The sequence below is a fragment of the Phyllobates terribilis genome, unplaced genomic scaffold (genome assembly GCF_046119375.1).
Source record: "Phyllobates terribilis strain yellow unplaced genomic scaffold, ASM4611937v1 Scaffold_9__5_contigs__length_417890890, whole genome shotgun sequence".
NCBI classification, from domain to species: Eukaryota; Metazoa; Chordata; class Amphibia; order Anura; family Dendrobatidae; genus Phyllobates; species Phyllobates terribilis.
The window spans coordinates 371,765,708-371,784,198 of NW_027362769.1; the positions used below are offsets into that span (position 1 = coordinate 371,765,708).

Below are 18,491 nucleotides of genomic sequence, written 5' to 3' on the forward strand. Positions count from 1 at the left end.
CACATGCTGTTTCTGGCCCTCATCTACAAAGCATACCGCTGTGCGGCTGCCAAAGAAAGGGAGTGGAGTAGCCCGTCCAGTAACAGAAGTTGTCAGTTGTCTTTCTATAGGACGAGATGGTGTTTGTTCAGTAGAGCTTTTAGTAACAGTACCACCTACCCCACGTACACCTTGAACATCAAGCCTATTCCTTCTTCCACCATGATCTCGTTTTCTCCCATTCATGTTGGATGTACCCTTCCCCTCTTTTAACCTGATGTTTCACACCCTAGGCCCAGACCTGTCAGTCACCTGTCACTAAATTACCAATCAGTATTTATTTGCTGAGATAGTGTGGCTGGACCACGGTATTAGCACAAATAATTTGTATTTTCAAATGTAGACTGCTACCTGGACAAAAATATGACCAGCAGTAAATATTGTTATGCTTAAATGTGGCCTCCTTTCTGGAACACAATATTAACAGCACAAAACAGTTATATGCTGAAATGTGGCCTGCTTTCTGCAGCACGCTATTAGCACCAAAAATTTAGATTCTCAAATTTGGCCTCCTGCCTGAAGCATTATATTAACAGTTATATGCTGAAATGTGCCCTGGTGTCTCTGGACCGCACAGTTTGCAAAAACGATTGATCTGCTGAAAGGTCGATTTCACAGCCACATAGGATCCTAGCTATCTCAACTTGTTGACTGACAATCAACCGCCTAGCTAACGATCTGACTATCCAGTAGGAGCAGCCTCTCTGCGCTGTTACATTGACAAAATGGAGCTAAACCAACATGTCCGCTCTTTATTTAGAGAGGGACATGTGACTTCGGCAGCCAATGACACAAGCCCTTGTATCTGGACGTTGAGGATGGTTTCTGCACCCTGACTGGCTGCCGGAATCTCCACACATTAAGTTAAGAAAAATTAAGAATAACACTCTGCAGCTCCTCTAACCTTTACCAACCACCAATCCTCTCATCAAACACGTCCTCCCTTCCTCGCTCATCATACAGCACCACTATCCTAGCCAAAGACCTAACAAACGTTGGCCGAATTTTTCCAATTTTTAGTAAAAATGCTGAGGGGTCCAAACACGAATCCGAATGTGCAATGTTCATGCCAAATTTGAGATTGGTGAATGTTTTCTGAACAAGTTCGCTCATCTCTATTTATTATGTGATGACTTCCCACAGTTACCTGTATGAACTTCCTCTTTGCACCGCCACTCATCTCCTTGCACATCACTTTCTCCTTTCTCCATTACGGCTGCAGGATGATTAATCAGCAGATTTTGCCTGGATTTCAAAACTGTGAAAATAATAATTTAAAAGTCACAGACAGAAGGAAAACTCGAGTGGAATGTTCTACAGTAGTGTTAAAAATAATAGCCGTCCAATATGACTAACCTGATTAATCACTGTTTTTGGTATAAATTATATTACCACATGTCAAACAATTTACCAGTTGGTGCAGTAGATTCTAAGAAAACCAACAGACTCAACATTCATGATCTGCATGTTTTTAAGTCTGTGTATTTGAATAATTAATTGTACGGGGATGTGTTAAAAATAATAGCAGTGTGGAGTTCAATTAGTGACGTCAATCATTCTGTGAAGAAATAGGTGTGAAACAGGTGGCTCTTATTTAAGGGTGAAGCCAGCACATGTTAGACATGCATTTCTCCTTGAAAGCCTGAGAAATATGGGTCATTGTTCAGAAGAACAGCGTACGTTGATTAAATAGTTGATTGGAGAGGGTAAAACTTATAAAGAAGTGCAGACAATGATCGGCTATTCAGCTAAAATGATCTGTAATGCTTTAAAATGGAAAGCAAAACCAGAGAGACGTGGAAGAAAACGGAAGACTACCATTCAAATGGATCGAAGAATAGCCAGAATGGCAAAGGCTCAACCAATGATCAGCTCCAGGATGATAAGACAGTCTCAAGTTACCTGTGAGAGGTAACACTGGGATAACTTTTTCAGTGCAGATAATGTAGTATAATTAGTGATGAGCGAGCATTCTCGCTACTGCTAGGTGCTCGCCCGTGCATCTCACTGCTCGAGATGCTCGGCGCTCACCGAGTATTTCCGGGGTTGCTCAGCGGGAGCTCGGTTCCCCTCCCTGCATGTTTGGCGCTCTTTAGAGCGCCAATGAACATACAGGGATTGTCTGCCACTCACTGTAATGCCGCAGCCATGTTGGTTGTGGCATTACAGTGATTGGCTGGCCGCACAGCGTCATCAGGTCTATATCAGACCCTGCGCCGCCATGCTCGTCACAGTCACTCCGGAATCAGTGTAGGGAGAGGTGCTGCTGAGCTAGGGAGAGATTTGGTTGTTTCCAGTTAGTGTAGGTATACCAGACTATATTAGAGACACATATCCATCTCAACAGACAGTCCTTCTAAGGACTAATCCATCTGCAGAGATATCAGGCAGGCAGTGTATATAGGCAGGCAGGGTATATAGCAGACTGCAGTGCATATAGCACAAGAGGCTCCATTCCAGTTTTTTCTGCTGCCGCTATCTAGAAAAATGCTGATATTTCTAGACATAGGCCCAGGTCTCAGGGGACAGGAATAATTTTTTGGGGATCTTAATTCTCATTATTTCCTTAAAAAGCAATCCAGAGAACACCGTTTTTCTGCGCTATTTGCTTGTTGGCACTGCAGAATACAGCCAGGTCCTTTCCATATTACTGCTCTAAAAATCCAGCTATTTAAAACTGTGATTTGTCCATCACACGGATCACATATAAGTGCACTGAAAATACTGCCATTTCTGGTCTCCATTAAAAAAAAATTTCATTGTGTCAGTGAAGCTATTGAGACCAGTTTGCTGTTCACAATAGTTACCTGCAGGCCAGGTATTTAAAACTGTGTTTTCTCCATCACACGGATCACATATAAGTTTGCTCCAAATTCAGCCATTTGTAGTGAGCGTGGAAGATATTGTCCTCCATTTAAAATTGGCAAGGCACGTGGCAAGGCACAGGGAACTGGACGTGATGGTGCATGCAGAGGCGGTGGGCAAGCTGAAATTGTGCCACAACAAACACGCACATCTTCTTGCTCGACCTTCCTTTCCCAATTAATAGGGGACCGCAGAACACCACTATTGAACACAGAGCAGTGTGAAAAGGTTGTTGGTTGGATAGCGGATAATGCTTCCAGTCACTTAGCCACCACCACCACCCTGTCTTCCACATGGTCAAGTCTCAGTAGCTGTGAGTCTGGACCGCATATTCCTCACACTGAACCTCCTTCCTCCCACCATGCCGAGTGCCCAGAGACAACTGATCCCACACTTGGACACGCTGAAGAGCTGTTCACTTTTCCATTTATAGATTTGGGCCTCTGGACATGCAGAGCAAGGACAGCAGTACACAGGGGGAGGGAGGCGTAGCACCACAACAGGCAGGAAGAAGCAGTGTGGTTGCCGCATACAGAAGACAGGCAACCATTCCCTGTAACACCAACACGAAGGAAGTTGCTTGTACAACTGTTAGGTCTCTCCGAGTCTGGTTGTTTTTTAAAGACTCTGCCGATCACCCCAAAAATGCCATTTGCACCACCTGCCAGGCCAGCATCAGCAGGGGTAACAAAACTAACAGCCTAACCACTACCAGCATGATCAGGCACATGGAAGCAAAGCACCCAACTTTGTGGGCCGAACCCCAGGGTCCAGGAACAGTGTCAGAGGGTGGCACCACTGCTTCTTCCGCTGTTGTCCATGCAAGCCAATTCCCTGTCCATGGTGTATGCGAAGATGCCTCCTGCCCTGCACCTGTCGTTGCACACTCTCAAGTAGCAGCATCAGGAAGTCCGTCCACATCCTTGTCCCAGCACAGAATTCAGTTGTCCATACCCCAGTCTTTGGAACGCAAGCGCAAATACGCAGCCAACACCCCACAGGCCACACTACTAAATTCCCACATTTCTTGCGCTCGAAATGTTGCCTTTTAGATTCGTGAGATGGAAGCATTCTGCAACCTGATGGCGGAGGCCATCCCTTGGTACTCGGTCCCCAGCTGCCACTATTTCTCCCCGTGTGCCGTCCCAACATTACACAAGTACGTGTCCCAAAACATTAGCCATGCCCTCAACAACGCAGTTAACGGGAAAGTCCACCTAACCTTGGACACGTGGACAAGTGCTTGTGGGCAGGGATGGTACATCTCGCTGACGGCACATTGGGTTAACATAGTGGGAGCCAGGACCCAGTCGGATCTTGGGACGGAACACGTCCTCCCAACTCCAAGGATTGCGGGCCCTAGGTCAATCAGGGTTGCCCCCACAGTCTGCAGCTCCTGCACCTCAGCCTCCTCCTCTTCTTCAGCCTCCATCTCTGAAATTACCACATCAGTCACAAGCTGGAAGCACTGCAGCACTGCCTCGGCCAAGCAGCAACAGGCTGTGCTGAAGTTAATATGCTTAGGTGACAAACCGTACAATGCTGAAGATTTGTGGACAGCTCTAAAAGAGCAGGCAGATCTGTGGCTCACACCGCTGAACCTACAGCCAGGCATGGTCGTGTGTGACAATGGCCGGAACCTGGTTGCGGCTCTGAGGTGAGGCGAGCTCACACACGTACCATGCCTGGCCCATGTGCTAAACCTTCTGGTTCAGCGGTTTCTCAAATTCTACCCAGAGCTGCCGGATCTGCTTGTTAAGGTACGCCACCTGTGTGCCCATTTTAGAAAGTCACCTACAGCTTCCGCCGCCCTTGCCGTGTTTCAGCAGCATTTGCAGCTTCCGGATCACAGACTGGTGTGTGATGTCCCTACGCATTGGAACTCTACACTGCAGATGTTGGGAAGGATTTGTGAGCAGAAGAGGGCAGTTGTTGAGTACCAGTATCAACAAGGCCGTCGGTATTCAGTTCAGACTCCATACATAAAACCTCAGGAGTGGACATGGATGTCAGACATATGTACCATCCTCCAAAACTTTGAGGACTCCACCAAGATGGTGAGCGGTGATGACGCCATAATTAGCGTCACCATCCCGCTTCTCTGTCTTCTGAAATGCTCTCTGCTCACAATCAAAGAGGATGCATTGCAGGCAGAGCACGATGAGATGGAGCAAGGAACCATACAGGGTGATTACACACAGCCCAGCCTCATCTCATCCCAACGTGGATTGGGTGACAATGAAGAAGAGGAGGAAGAACAGGAGTTAGTTTCATGTGCTATAGACGGTACTACCTACACAACTGTCATACCGTCTGTTCAGCGTGGATGGCCAGAGGACAGAGAGGAGGAGGAGGAGAGCATGGTCAGTTGTCCTCTTCGTGAAGAGACAGAGAAGTCTTGCCTGTTAGCAGTCTGGCACGCATGGCTGAGTTTATGTTACGCTGCCTTTCCCATGACCATCGCGTTCTCCAAATTTTGAGTGACAGTCATTACTGGTTGGTAACACTTCTAGACCCACAGTACAAGGAGAACTTTATATCTCTTATTCCTGAGGCGGACAGGTCTACAAAAATGGGGCAGTACCAGAAGGCCCTTTTTGCGGAACAATTAAAAAAACTAGATGGTGGCCCGATTCTAACGCATCGGGTATTCTAGAATAGGTATGCGGCCAACCGGGCGCAATCAGCAGAGCGGTGTTTAAATTTGGCGCCAAAATCGCTGATTGGTCGAGGCCGGCAACCGCGACCAATCAGCAAAGCGGTGTTAAAATTTGGCGCCTATATCGCAGATTGGTCACGGCCGGCCGTCGCGACTAATCAGCAGAGCGGGGTTTAAATTTGGCGCCAATAATGCTGATTGGTCGCGGCCAGCGAACGCGACCAATCAGCAGAGCGGGGTTTAAATTTGGCGCCAATAATGCTGATTGTTTGCGGCCGGCGGTCGCGAATAATCAGCAGAGCGGTATTTAAATTTGGCGCCAATAATGGTGATTGGTCACGGCCGCGACCAATCAGCAGAGCGGTGTTTAAATCTGTCGCCAATAATGCTGGTTATTCGTGACCGGTAACCGCGACCAATGAGCAGAGCGGTGTTTAAATACGGCGCCAATATCGCTGATTGGTCGCGTTCGGCCACCGCGACCAATCAGCGAAGCGGTGTTTAAATTTGGCGCCAATATCGCTGATTGGTCACGGCCGGTGGTTGCGACTAATCAGCAGAGCGGGGTTTAAATTTTGCGCCAATACTGCTGATTGTTCGCGGCCGGCGACCGCGACCAATCAGCAGAACGTTGTTTAAATTTGGCACCAAAATTGCTGATTGGTCGCGGCTAGCAGTCGCGACCAATCAGCAGAGCGTGGTTTAAATTTGGCGCCAATCTCGCTGATTGGTCGCGGCCGGCGACTGCGACCAATCAGCAGAGCGGTGTTTCAATTTGCCACCAAAATCGCTGATTGGTCGGGGCCGGCCACCGCGACCAATCAGCAGAGTGGGGTTTAAATTTGCCGCCCATATCGATGATTGGTCACGGCCGGTGGCCACAACCAATCAGCGTCGTATTAGTGAGGACCGGGGAGCGGCGCTGCCTGTGCGGGTACTTCCGCTGCGAGGAGCTGGGAGATGAGCGGCTGCTCGCAGCAGAAGCATCCCGACCGGCGGCGCCGCTCCTCGGTCCTCCGTTCACACTTGCCGTCGGGAGATCATAGCATTGTTTAAATTAGGCGCCAATCTCGCTGATTGGTCGTGGTCGGCTGGCGGCCGCAACCAATCAGCAGAGCGCTGTTTAAATTTGGCGCCAATCTCACTGATTGGTCGCGGCTAGCAGCCGCGAGCAATCAGCAGAGCGTTGTTTAAATTTGGCGCCAATCTCGCTGATTGGTCGCGGCTGGCAACCGCGAGCAATCAGCAAAGCGCTGTTTAAATTTGGCGCCAATCTCGCTGATTGGTCGCGGCTGGAGTCCACGACCAATCAGCAGAGCGTTGTTTAAATTTGGCGGCAATCTCGCTGATTGGTCGCGTCTGGCGTCCGCGGCCAATCAGCAGAGCGTTGTTTAAATTTGGCGCCAAGCTCGCTGATGGGTCGCGGCTGGCATCCGCGACCAATCAGCACAGCAGTGTTTAATTGTGGCGCCAAAATCGCTGATTGGTCGCGGGCAGCGGCTGCGACCAAGCAGCACAGCGGTGTTTAACTTTAGCGCCAAGATCACTGATTGGTCGGGTGCGGAGACCGCGACCAATCAGCGAATCGTATTGGTGAGGACCGGGGAGCGCCGCTGCCTGTACCGCTACTTCTGCGGCGAGAACCCGGGACATGAGCGGGCGCTCGCAGCAGAAGTATCCCGACCCGCAGCGCCGCTCTCCGGTCCTCCCTTGACACCCTAGCCGCTGATCTCCCGACAGTAGCCGCATGGTGTTACTAAGGTCCTGACATTTGTGTTCAAAATCGCTGATTGGTCGTGGGCGCTGCCCGCAACCAATCACCGATTTGGGCGCCACATTTAAATATCGGCCGCGACCAATCACCGATCTTGCAGACACATTTAAACACCGGATATTCACTATGCATTATGCTGACAAACCAATGCCTTTCTCTGCATAGCCCTTATGGCAGCCCTGCCTAGGCGCGGAGGTTGGCATCCTATGTCAGATGTCAATGGCGCCCCCGCTGGTCGGGGATGCTGCCCGCGACCAATCACCGATTTGGGTGCCACATTTAAATAGCGTCCGCGACCAATCAGCACAGCGGTGTTTAAATGTGGTGGCCAAATCGGTGATTGGTCGCGGGCAGTGTCCGCGACCAATCATCACAGCAGTGTTTAAATGTGGCGCCCAAATCGGTGATTGGTCGCGGGCAGAGGCCGCAACCAATCAGCACAGCGGTGTTTAACTTTTGGTCCAAGATCAGTGATTGGTCGCGGTGAAAGGTCGCGACCAATCATCGAATCGTATTGCTGAGGACCGGGGAGCGCCGCTGCCTGTGCGGCTACTTCTGCTGCGAGTGACGCGCCCCCTGGGCCATATTCTTTAGGGGAATACCCGGAGCCGGATCAGATGGGGGTTGTAGTCTTCCGAGTGGCTGTGACCCGGTCCGTGCCCAGGGTGTCAAACTCAGTTGTATGTGGCAGTCCTACAAATGTTATTAAGTTCTTAATGTCGACTACGCCACCCGTTGTATTGCGGTCACTATGGCCGCCGCTGCAGCAGGGTCCGCTGAGGCTGATGGTGTTGGTGCAGCTTTTGGTAGTATAACCCCCAACGGGTGGGGTATAGCCTCAGGGGGTCAGGTGCAGAGGATGGGGATTGTGGTGGTGCAGCATAGATGTTAAATGAAGACAGAGTCGGGTTGTGCAGTTTAGGGTATTTACTCACTGCTGATGTTCCGGTCACTCCAGCTTCAAGTGACCACCCGAGCCGTGCTGCGTCCACCAGGTCCTGGATTCAGCAAACCCCCAAACAAGTCCGGAGCGTGACCCTGAGCTCTCCTTCTGTCCTTTCCTCTGGCCGTCCCCACTAGTGATCCACCTAGGTCCAGCTCCCTCGGGCCTTCTGTTGGGAGACCCTTGGCCTTGGGTTCCCTGACCCTCCACGTGGTATGCCTTCGGGGTGGATGTGGTGGGTGGCCGTGGCAGACACTGCCCACGGCCTCCGGTCTCCGGCTAGGGTGTGCTTTTGCCCCCACCAGTTTGGGATCCGGTACCCTATTGCCGACTCTTCACCCGGGGATTGAATTTGGGTTCTCAGAGTCCTCTCTTTGTCTCCTCTGGGTCTTTCCTTCTCTGCTCCACTCTCTCTCTCTCTCTGGGGCTTCTCTGCTCCTCTTCTTCTTACTCTGACAGACTGACCCTGTTCTCTGATGGTGCCCACCTTATATACACCCTCTATGTGTGAGCTCAGGCGACCAGCACCCAATGAGCTCCTATCTTTACCCAGGCTGCTCCCCCTATCTGCCCCTACACTACTTGGGATGTTCCACCCCCCTCCCACTCCAGCCAGGAACAGACTCGGTCGTACCTGCACATTTCTAAGTGGGAGTACCGTCGGCCTGTTCCTCGGAAATGGGATGTGTGTAGTGCATGCAGCCTACCGAGCTCAGGTCCACACTCCATCCTTACCCGGGAGTGGAATATCACACCTCTGGGTTGAGGTGCAATACCCCTGTAGCAGCTGAATCCTCAGGGTGCTACATTCCCCCCTGGTAAATCACAGCACGTCCTCGGGCTGTAAGAACAAAACACCACAAAACATACAAATTTTTGCATAAACATATAAAACATATAAAACAACATATATTAAAACATTCTCGTCGCCTCTGGCTCCTCCTCCGGTCACTGTGCAACGTGTGACCGGGTAAAGTGCGACAGTCTCTCTAGAAAAATGGTTTTCCTATAAAACCGGTAGGGGGCGCTTTAGGACGCGCAACTATATACAAAAGGGGTAGTGGCCACTCTCAGTCCTCGGCCAGGTAATGGGAATAGGGAGGAATGACCGCTCTCAGTCCTCGGTCAGTGGGATTAAGGGAAATACGGGTAACAGTTCAATTCTCTGGTCCCAACGGGGACTATATTAGAACAGTTACAGTTCACGGTGCCCCGACGGGCAACTATATACAGCTTGTACTCTGCTGTACTTAACGACGGCGTCCTCCTGCTCTTTCTTTATGGTTACCTTTGGCTTCAGACCCGTTCGGGCACGTATGCTGGGCAAACAGGTCCTCTCCCAGATGCGGCACTTTTGGTCTTATGGGCGCGGTGGTGTTAGCGCCCGGGTTGCCCGGGCCTTGCGGCCAGGCCTGGGGCTCCGCGGAGGTAGGGGGCGCTGTTGGTATTGCGGCGCCCGGGGGTACTAGGCCTTGCGACCAGGCTGGTGGTACTTCCTGCTTGGTCACGCTCGGGGTCGAGGCGTGTGACGTCACAGGGGTCGCGGCTCCCGTTTTAGGCCTAGTCTGCGGCGGTGACGTTGCAGCGACGGGCACGGCAGGATAGACTTCGGGCTCTGCGACGGGGAGCTGGGGCAGGTACGCGGTTTCCCGGTTTGGGGTATAGACGTCCCCTTTACCTGCCTCCACTCGTTCGGCTCCCTTCTCGGCGCCGTCTCCGGCCTTCAGTCCTCCCGCGCCATCCTCAGAGGCGGTCTGTCTCCTCGTCTCGGGTGGCGTGCTCCGCTGACAGGTCTCGGTCTGCTGGGCCATCTCACGGCTCCACTCCGCCAACGTCTCTCGCTGCACCCGGGCCATCCTCCTTGCGAGGCCCTCCAGAGCGGTCTGTGCACACTCCCGGTCTCGGGGGAGCTGTGCTAGGACCTCCACTAGGCCTAGTGGGGTCGTTGCTTCCAGCAGGCTCCTGACCAACGGGTCGGTGCTGCTCTGCTCTCCTTCAGTTGTCTCCAGCAGGCCTTCTGGAGTGGCGACCGGCAACAGGCTCCTGACCACTGGGTCGGTGCTGCCTGGAGTGGCGGCCCGCATCAGGCTCCTGACCACTGGGTCGGTGCTGCCTGGCTCTCCCTCCAGACGTCTTGTCTCCGGGTGCGCTCTCTCCAGACTGCTCCAAGCGACACCCATCTTTGTTCTCTTCTTTCGTCTCCTCCCACTTCGAGGGCGGTCCCGGGGCCACTTGGTGATTGTCAGCTCCAGGGGCTGTTCTTTCACGCTGACAGACACCTCTAGCATCACAGTCTCTGTTGGTGGGGGCGGTTTCCACTTTTGGCGCCATTTTCGGTCCTGGCCCACGATGGGAGGTGGCCTCTTGCCACCCTCTGGCACGCCCATAATGGCGTCCGCTCCCCCAAGGCGGGAAACCTTTGGAAATGGCGGGAATCGTCTCCCAGTGGCGGGAAACTCTGCAGATGGCGGGAAAAAGCTGTTAATGGCGGACAACCGGCGGGAATCGATCTGTGACGGAGTCCGATGGCGGGGACCCTCCGGAACCGGCAGGAGACTTCTTTTTGAGGTAAACTCGTTCTTTTCTTCAGGCACGCAGTACCCGGTTGTTGTGGGCACGTAATCCTGCCGACTACGCCAAAGTTGACGCGCCCCCTGGGCCATATTCTTTAGGGGAATACCCGGAGCCGGATCAGATGGGGGTTGTAGTCTTCCGAGTGGCTGTGACCCGGTCCGTGCCCAGGGTGTCAAACTCAGTTGTATGTGGCAGTCCTACAGATGTTATTAAGTTCTTAATGTCGACTACGCCACCCGTTGTATTGCGGTCACTATGGCCGCCGCTGCAGCAGGGTCCGCTGAGGCTGATGGTGTTGGTGCAGCTTTTGGTAGTATAACCCCCAACGGGTGGGGTATAGCCTCAGGGGGTCAGGTGCAGAGGATGGGGATTGTGGTGGTGCAGCATAGATGTTAAATGAAGACAGAGTCGGGTTGTGCAGTTTAGGGTATTTACTCACTGCTGATGTTCCGGTCACTCCAGCTTCAAGTGACCACTCGAGCCGTGCTGCGTCCACCAGGTCCTGGATTCAGCAAACCCCCAAACAAGTCCGGAGCGTGACCCTGAGCTCTCCTTCTGTCCTTTCCTCTGGCCGTCCCCACTAGTGATCCACCTAGGTCCAGCTCCCTCGGGCCTTCTGTTGGGAGACCCTTGGCCTTGGGTTCCCTGACCCTCCACGTGGTATGCCTTCGGGGTGGATGTGGTGGGTGGCCGTGGCAGACACTGCCCACGGCCTCCGGTCTCTGGCTAGGGTGTGCTTTTGCCCCCACCAGTTTGGGATCCGGTACCCTATTGCCGACTCTTCACCCGGGGATTGAATTTGGGTTCTCAGAGTCCTCTCTTTGTCTCCTCTGGGTCTTTCCTTCTCTGCTCCACTCTCTCTCTCTCTCTGGGGCTTCTCTGCTCCTCTTCTTCTTACTCTGACAGACTGACCCTGTTCTCTGATGGTGCCCACCTTATATAAACCCTCTATGTGTGAGCTCAGGCGACCAGCACCCAATGAGCTCCTATCTTTACCCAGGCTGCTCCCCCTATCTGCCCCTACACTACTTGGGATGTTCCACCCCCCTCCCACTCCAGCCAGGAACAGACTCGGTCGTACCTGCACATTTCTAAGTGGGAGTACCGTCGGCCTGTTCCTCGGAAATGGGATGTGTGTAGTGCATGCAGCCTACCGAGCTCAGGTCCACACTCCATCCTTACCCGGGAGTGGAATATCACACCTCTGGGTTGAGGTGCAATACCCCTGTAGCAGCCGAATCCTCAGGGTGCTACACGAGCGCCCGCTCATGTCCCGCAGTGCCGCTTCCCGGTCCTCCCTTAACACCCTAGCCGCATGGATGTCAGCGCCACTGCCTGTACGGCTACTTCCGCTGCGAGAACCCGGGACATGAGCGGGCGCTCGCAGCAGAAGTATCCCGTCCCGCAGCGCCGCTCCCCGGGCCTCCCTTGACACCCTAGCCGCATGGAGGTCAGCGTCGCTGGCGGTCGGGAGATGAGCGCCTCGCGCCGGTCATCTCCCGGCTGCATCGCCGCTGAGCTCCGTCCCGCAGATGAGCCGCAAACGGCCGCCATCTTTTTTCAGAAATCCCGCGGCGCTGATTGGCCGCTGCCGGACCAATGAGCGATGCGGGATTTCCTGGACAGGCAGACAGACAGACAGACGGGATAAGAAGATTATATATATAGACTAGATGGTGGCCCGATTCTAATGCATCAGGTATTCTAGAATTTGTATGCGGCCGACCGGGAGCAATCAGCAGAGCTGTGTTTAAATTTTGGGCCAAAATCGCTGATTGGTCAAGGTCGGCAACCGTGACCAATCAGCAAAGCAGTGTTTAAATTTGGCGGCAATATCGGTGATTGGTCGCGGGCGGCGTCCGCGACCAATCAGCGAGCCGTGTTAGTGAGGACTGGAGAGCGTGTTTAAATTTGGCAACAAAATCGCTGATTAGTCGCGACCAATCAGCAGAGCGGTGTTTAAATTTGGCGCCAATACTGCTGATTGGTCGCGGCCGGCGGACGCGACCAATCAGCAGAGCGATGCAGAGCGGTGTTTAAATTCGGCACCAATCTCGCTGATTGGTCGCGGCTGGCGGCCGCAACCAATCAGCAAAGCAGTGTTTAAATTTTGCGCCAAAATCGCTGATTGGTCGCGGGCGGCGGCCGCGACCAATCAGCGAACCGTGTTAGTGAGGACTGGAGAGCGTGATTAAATTTGGCACCAAAATCGCTGATTAGTCGCGACCGCGACCAATCAGCAAAGAGGTGTTTAAATTTGGCGACAATACTGCTGATTGGTCGCGGCCGGCGACCGCAACCAATCAGCAGAGCGATGCAGAGCGGGGTTTAAATTTGGCGCCAAAATCGCTGATTAGTCGCGGCTGACGGCCGCGACCAATCAGCAGAGCGTTGTTTAAATTTGGCACCAAAATGGCTGATTGGTCGCGGCCTCAACCAATCAGCAGAGCGGGGTTTAAATTTAGCGCCAGATCACTGATTGGTCGCTCTCTACGCACGCGACCAATCAGCGAATCGTATTGGTGAGGAGCGGGGAGCGGAATTGTATTAGTGAGGACCGGGGACATAAGCGGGCCGCGACCAATCAACGATTTTGGCTCCACATTTAAACACCGCTGTGCTGATTGGTCGCGGCCGATATTTAAATTTGGCGCCCAAATCGGTGATTGGTCGCGGGCAGCGCCAGCGACCAATCAGCGATTTTTAACACAAATGTCCGGACCTTTGTAACACCATGCGGATAATGTGGGGACATCAGCGGCTAGGGTGTGAAGGGAGGACCGGGGAGCGGTGCTGGGGGTAGGGATACTTCAGCTCCGAGCGCCCACTCATGTCCCGGGTTCTCGGAGCGGAAGTATCCGCACAGGCAGCGCCGCTGACATCCAGGCGGCTAGGGTGTGAAGGGAGGACCGGTGAGCGGCGCAACATCCAATTGGTCGCGGACGCTATTTAAATCTGCCGCACAAATCGGTGATTGGTCGCTGTCTTGGCCCGCGACCAATCAGCGAATCGTATTGGTGAGGAGCGGGGCGCGGAATCGTATTAGTGAGGACCGGGGACATAAGCGGGCGCTCGGAGCAGAAGTATCCCGACCCGCAGCGCCGCTCCCCTGTCCTCGCTTCACACCCTAGCCGCTGATGTCCCCACAGTATCCGCATGGTGTTACAAAGGTCCGGACATTTGTGTTAAAAATCGCTGATTGGTCGCTGGCGCTGCCCGCGACCAATCACCGATTTGGGCGCCAAATTTAAATATCGGCCGCGACCAATCAACGATCTTGGCTCCACATTTAAACACCGCTGTGCTGATTGGTCGCGGCCGATATTTAAATTTGGCGCCCAAATCGGTGATTGGTCGTGGGCAGCGCCAGCGACCAATCAGCGATTTTTAACACAAATGTCCGGACCTTTGTAACACCATGCGGATACTGTGGGGACATCAGCGGCTAGGGTGTGAAGGGAGGACCGGGGAGCGGCGCTGCGGGTCCGGATACTTCGGCTGCCAGCGCCCGCTCATGTCCCGGGTTCTCGGAGCGGAAGTATCCGCACAGGCAGCGCCGCTGACATCCATGCGGCTAGGGTGTAAAGGGGGGACCGGGGAGCGGCGCTGACATCCAATTGGTCGCGGCCGCTATTTAAATCTGCCGCACAAATCGGTGATTGGTCGCTGTCTTGGCCCGCGACCAATCACTGATGTTGGCGCCAAAGTTAAACATTGTTGTGCTGATTGGTCGCGGACGCTGACCGTGACAAATCACCGATTTGGGCGCCAAATTTAAATATCGGCCGCGACCAATCACCGATTTGGGCGCCAAATTTAAATATCGGCCGCGACCAATCACCGATCTTGGCTCCACATTTAAACACCGCTGTGGTGATTGGTCGCGGCCGATATTTAAATTTGGCACCCAAATCGGTGATTGGTCCCGGGCAGCGTCGGCGACCAATCAGCACAGCGGTGTTTAAGTTTTGCGCTAAGATGAGTGATTGGTCGGGTCCGAAGACCGCGACCAATCATCGAATCGTCTTGGTGAGGACCGGGGAGCGGCGCTGCCTGTGCGGGTACTTCCGCTGCGAGAACCCGGGACATAGCGGGCGCTGGCAGCAGAAGTATCCCGACCCGCAGCGCCGCTCCCCGGTCCTCCCTTCCGCATGGAGGTCAGCGGCGCCGGCGGTCCTTCCGCTGCTACCGGCCGGGAGATGAGCGCCTCACGGCACTCATCTCCCGGCTGCATCGCCGCTCAGCTCCGTCCAGTAGATGAGCCGCTAACGGCCGCCATCTTTTTTTAGAAATCCCCCGGCGCTGATTGGCCGCTGGCGGACCAATGAGTGACGCGGGATTTCCTGGACAGACAGACACACAGACAGACAGACAGACAGACAGACGGGATAAGACGATTATATATATAGATTCCCATCTGAAAACGCTGGCGGCAGAGGTCACAGTTCGTTGGACAACCAAGAACTACAGGCAAGAGAGACACAACTCCAATCCAGCAGAGGCAGGGGAACACTGTCCAAGTTCTGGGAGAATTTTCTCAGCCCTTCCCATCGCACAGGCCCTGAGGCACCGGGTACTCTCACAAGGAGTGCAAAGTTTGGGAAGATGCTGAGGGAGTACCTTGCCGACCGTACTAACATCCTTCGTAATTCCTCTGTGCCTTATAATTATTTGGTATCCAATCTGGATACGTGGAATGAACTGGCACTCTATGCCTTGGAGGTCCTGGCCTGCCCTGCCCTGCCGCTAGCGTTTTATCAGAGCCAGTTTTTAGTGCCGCTGGTGAAATTGTAACTGATAATCGCATCCGTCTGTCAACTGACAATACTAACAGGCTGACCCTTCTAAAAATGAACAACGGCTGGATTGGGCCAGACTTCTCAACACCACCGAATGATAGCAGCGTAACATAAACTCAAGTCCAGTGTCTTTTCATGGGAGGTGTATTCCCATGCACCTTTTCACACCCACACATGGGTATACGCTTCCTGATTTTGGCTATTTGCTCTTGTCTTCCTCCTTCTCCTCATCCTCATCCTCCACCACCATATCACCAGGGTGACCGTGGTCCGTGATGCAACACCCGCATAATTTTTTTAAAGGGTGTTTATGATGCCCATAAAAAAAATGTTATACAGTATGGTCATGTATACCCCCTAGCGGTAAATGTTTTTCAGACCATACACTTAGTGCATGGGCATTACAAGCATAGGAGGCCCGCTCCTTTCTAATGGGAATATTTTTTCATGAGGCTCTCTACGTCTCTTCCAAGGGGCATTGGAGTAGGTCCAAATTATTGGCAATCCTTGAATTCACTGCATAGGCAAACAGTATGGAAGACCCACTTCCTAATAATGGGAACATTGTTTTCAGGAGGCCCTCCTCTAAGTCTCTTCAAAGGGGTATTGGGGTGTGTCCAAATTTTCAAAGGGGTATTGGGGTGCGTCCAAATTTTGGGCAGCCCTGCCACTCACTGCATACGCAATAACAGTATAGGAGACCCACTCTTTAGTAATGGGAACAACAAAGCTTAGCCGGCTGATGGCTCTCTAAGAATAGTGAGGGCCGATTGATGGCTCTTTAAGAATAAGAATAGTAAAGGCCGCCTGACGGCCCTTTAAAAATAGGCTTTGTGACTTTCAGAGTTCCTCCTTCATAAATGAAACAGGATATGTCTGATCATGTCTCACGCACCACATGGCCAGATAAGGTTGTAAAATGTTAAAATGACATTTCCTGGTGAATGCATTTGTCATGGTTGAAAGCAATACAAAAGTGCAAAAACGCATAAAAAACGCTACTTGTGAACATACCCCAAGGTGTTGACGAGTATTTTTTTTGATTATTTATTTTGCCTTATATACAAGTCATTACCCTGGAAAGGATGTTCCTTAACATATTTCCCAGGAAAATCCATTTTGGTTTCGTTTTTGTATGTTTAATTGTGAGTCCGTAAAAGTGGAGTAATACCTCTGACAACATTGTTGGCAGCAGTGACCTGGGAGTCAGAGATGCTTCCAGGGGTCTTCCCCATGCTGGTCATATGTCATTTGAGCACTGTTCCCATCGATTTGGGCAATTTTTAGGCCCACAGCAGCCCGCCGGGGGGAGCCGCCTGAAAAAAAATGCTCGAGTTTCCCATAGACTTACATTGGGCTCGTTACTCGGGTCTAGCACCTGAGTATTCCAATTTGCTCAACCCGAGCAACGAGCACCTGAGCATTTTAGTGCTCGCTCATCACTAAGTATAATATAATAATAATAATTTATACTTATATAGCGCCAACATATTCCGCAGCTCTTTACAATTAAATAAGGACAAATACCGACAATAAAAACAATACAATGTATCACATTTCAACAGTTACAGGAAGAGTGAGGGCCCTGCTCGCAAGCTTACAATCTATATGGAAATGGGGGGACACAATAGGTAGAACATGGTCATCAGCCAATATCTGTGTTAGAGCAGTTACCGTGTGCTATTTGGTGCATGGAGGATGTGGAGACAGATGAATAGGCAGGAGCAGATTAAGATTAACATTTAGGAGGGAACCGGGGATGAGTTAGGTTAGTGAGTTGAGGTGACCTCGACCCATCCTCTCTGTTTAGCTATCGTCCCATATCACTCCTCCCCTTTGCCTCAAAACATCTGGAACAACATATCCACTTTGAACTGTCCTCCCACCTCTCTTCCTGCTCTCTCTTTGACCGCCTCCAATCTGGCTTCCGACCGCACCATTCTACTGAAACTGCCCTGACTAAAGTCACCAACGACCTACTAACCTCCAAATCCAAGCGACACTGCTCTGTCCTCCTCCTCCCAGACCTGTCATCTGCCTTCGACACAGTGGACCATTCCCTCTTACTACAGATTCTCTCATCTCTTGGCATCAAAGACTTGGCCTATCTTGGATCTCCTCGTATTTAATAGACAGGACATTGAGTGTCTCCCACTCACACACCATCTCCTCAGCTCGCCCCCTATCTGTTGGTGTCCCCCAAGGTTCAGTCCAAGGACCCTGCTCTTCTCCATCTACACCTTTGGCCTAGGACACCTTATAGAGTCTCACAGCTTTCAGTACCACCTCTATGCTGACGACACACAGATCTACCTCTCTGGACCCGATTTCTCCTCCCTACTAACCAAAATCCCACAATGTCTGTTCGCTATCTCATCCTTCCTCTCTGACAGATTTCTAAAACTTAACATAGATAAAACAGAACTCATCGTCTTTCCACCATCTCATTCATCCCCCCCGCCTGACCTATCTATCAATGTCAATGGCTGTTCACTCTCCCCAGTCCCACAAGCTCGCTGCCTCGGTGTAACCCTGGACTCTGACCTCTCCTTCAAACCACATATCCAAGCCCTTTCTACTTCCTGCCTACTCCAACTCAAAAATATCTCCTGGATCCGCACATTCCTCATCCATGAATATGCAAAAACATTAGTGCACGCCCTCATCATCTCCCGCCTTGACTACTGCAACCTCCTGCTCTGTGGCCTCCCCTCTAACACTCTCACACCCCTCCAAGCTATCCTAAACTCTGCTGCACGACTAGTTCACTAGTCCCCACGGTATTCCCCGGACTCTCCTCTCTGTCAATCCCTTCACTGGCTCCCCATTGCACAGAGA

The 18,491-nt window shown here is 52.2% G+C and overlaps 1 protein-coding gene across 2 annotated transcripts in view; it reads right to left on the bottom strand.

The window, feature by feature from the left end:
• LOC141162312 (uncharacterized) overlaps window positions 1–18,491 on the bottom strand; it is an 84,156-nt gene that overhangs the window by 23,847 nt on the left and 41,818 nt on the right. For both annotated transcript variants that reach the window (XM_073648290.1, XM_073648289.1), the window contains exon 2: window positions 1,187–1,297. In XM_073648290.1, coding sequence (XP_073504391.1) covers window positions 1,187–1,250 — 64 coding nt within the window. In that variant the 5' untranslated portion in view covers window positions 1,251–1,297. The remainder of the gene's footprint in view (window positions 1–1,186; window positions 1,298–18,491) is intronic.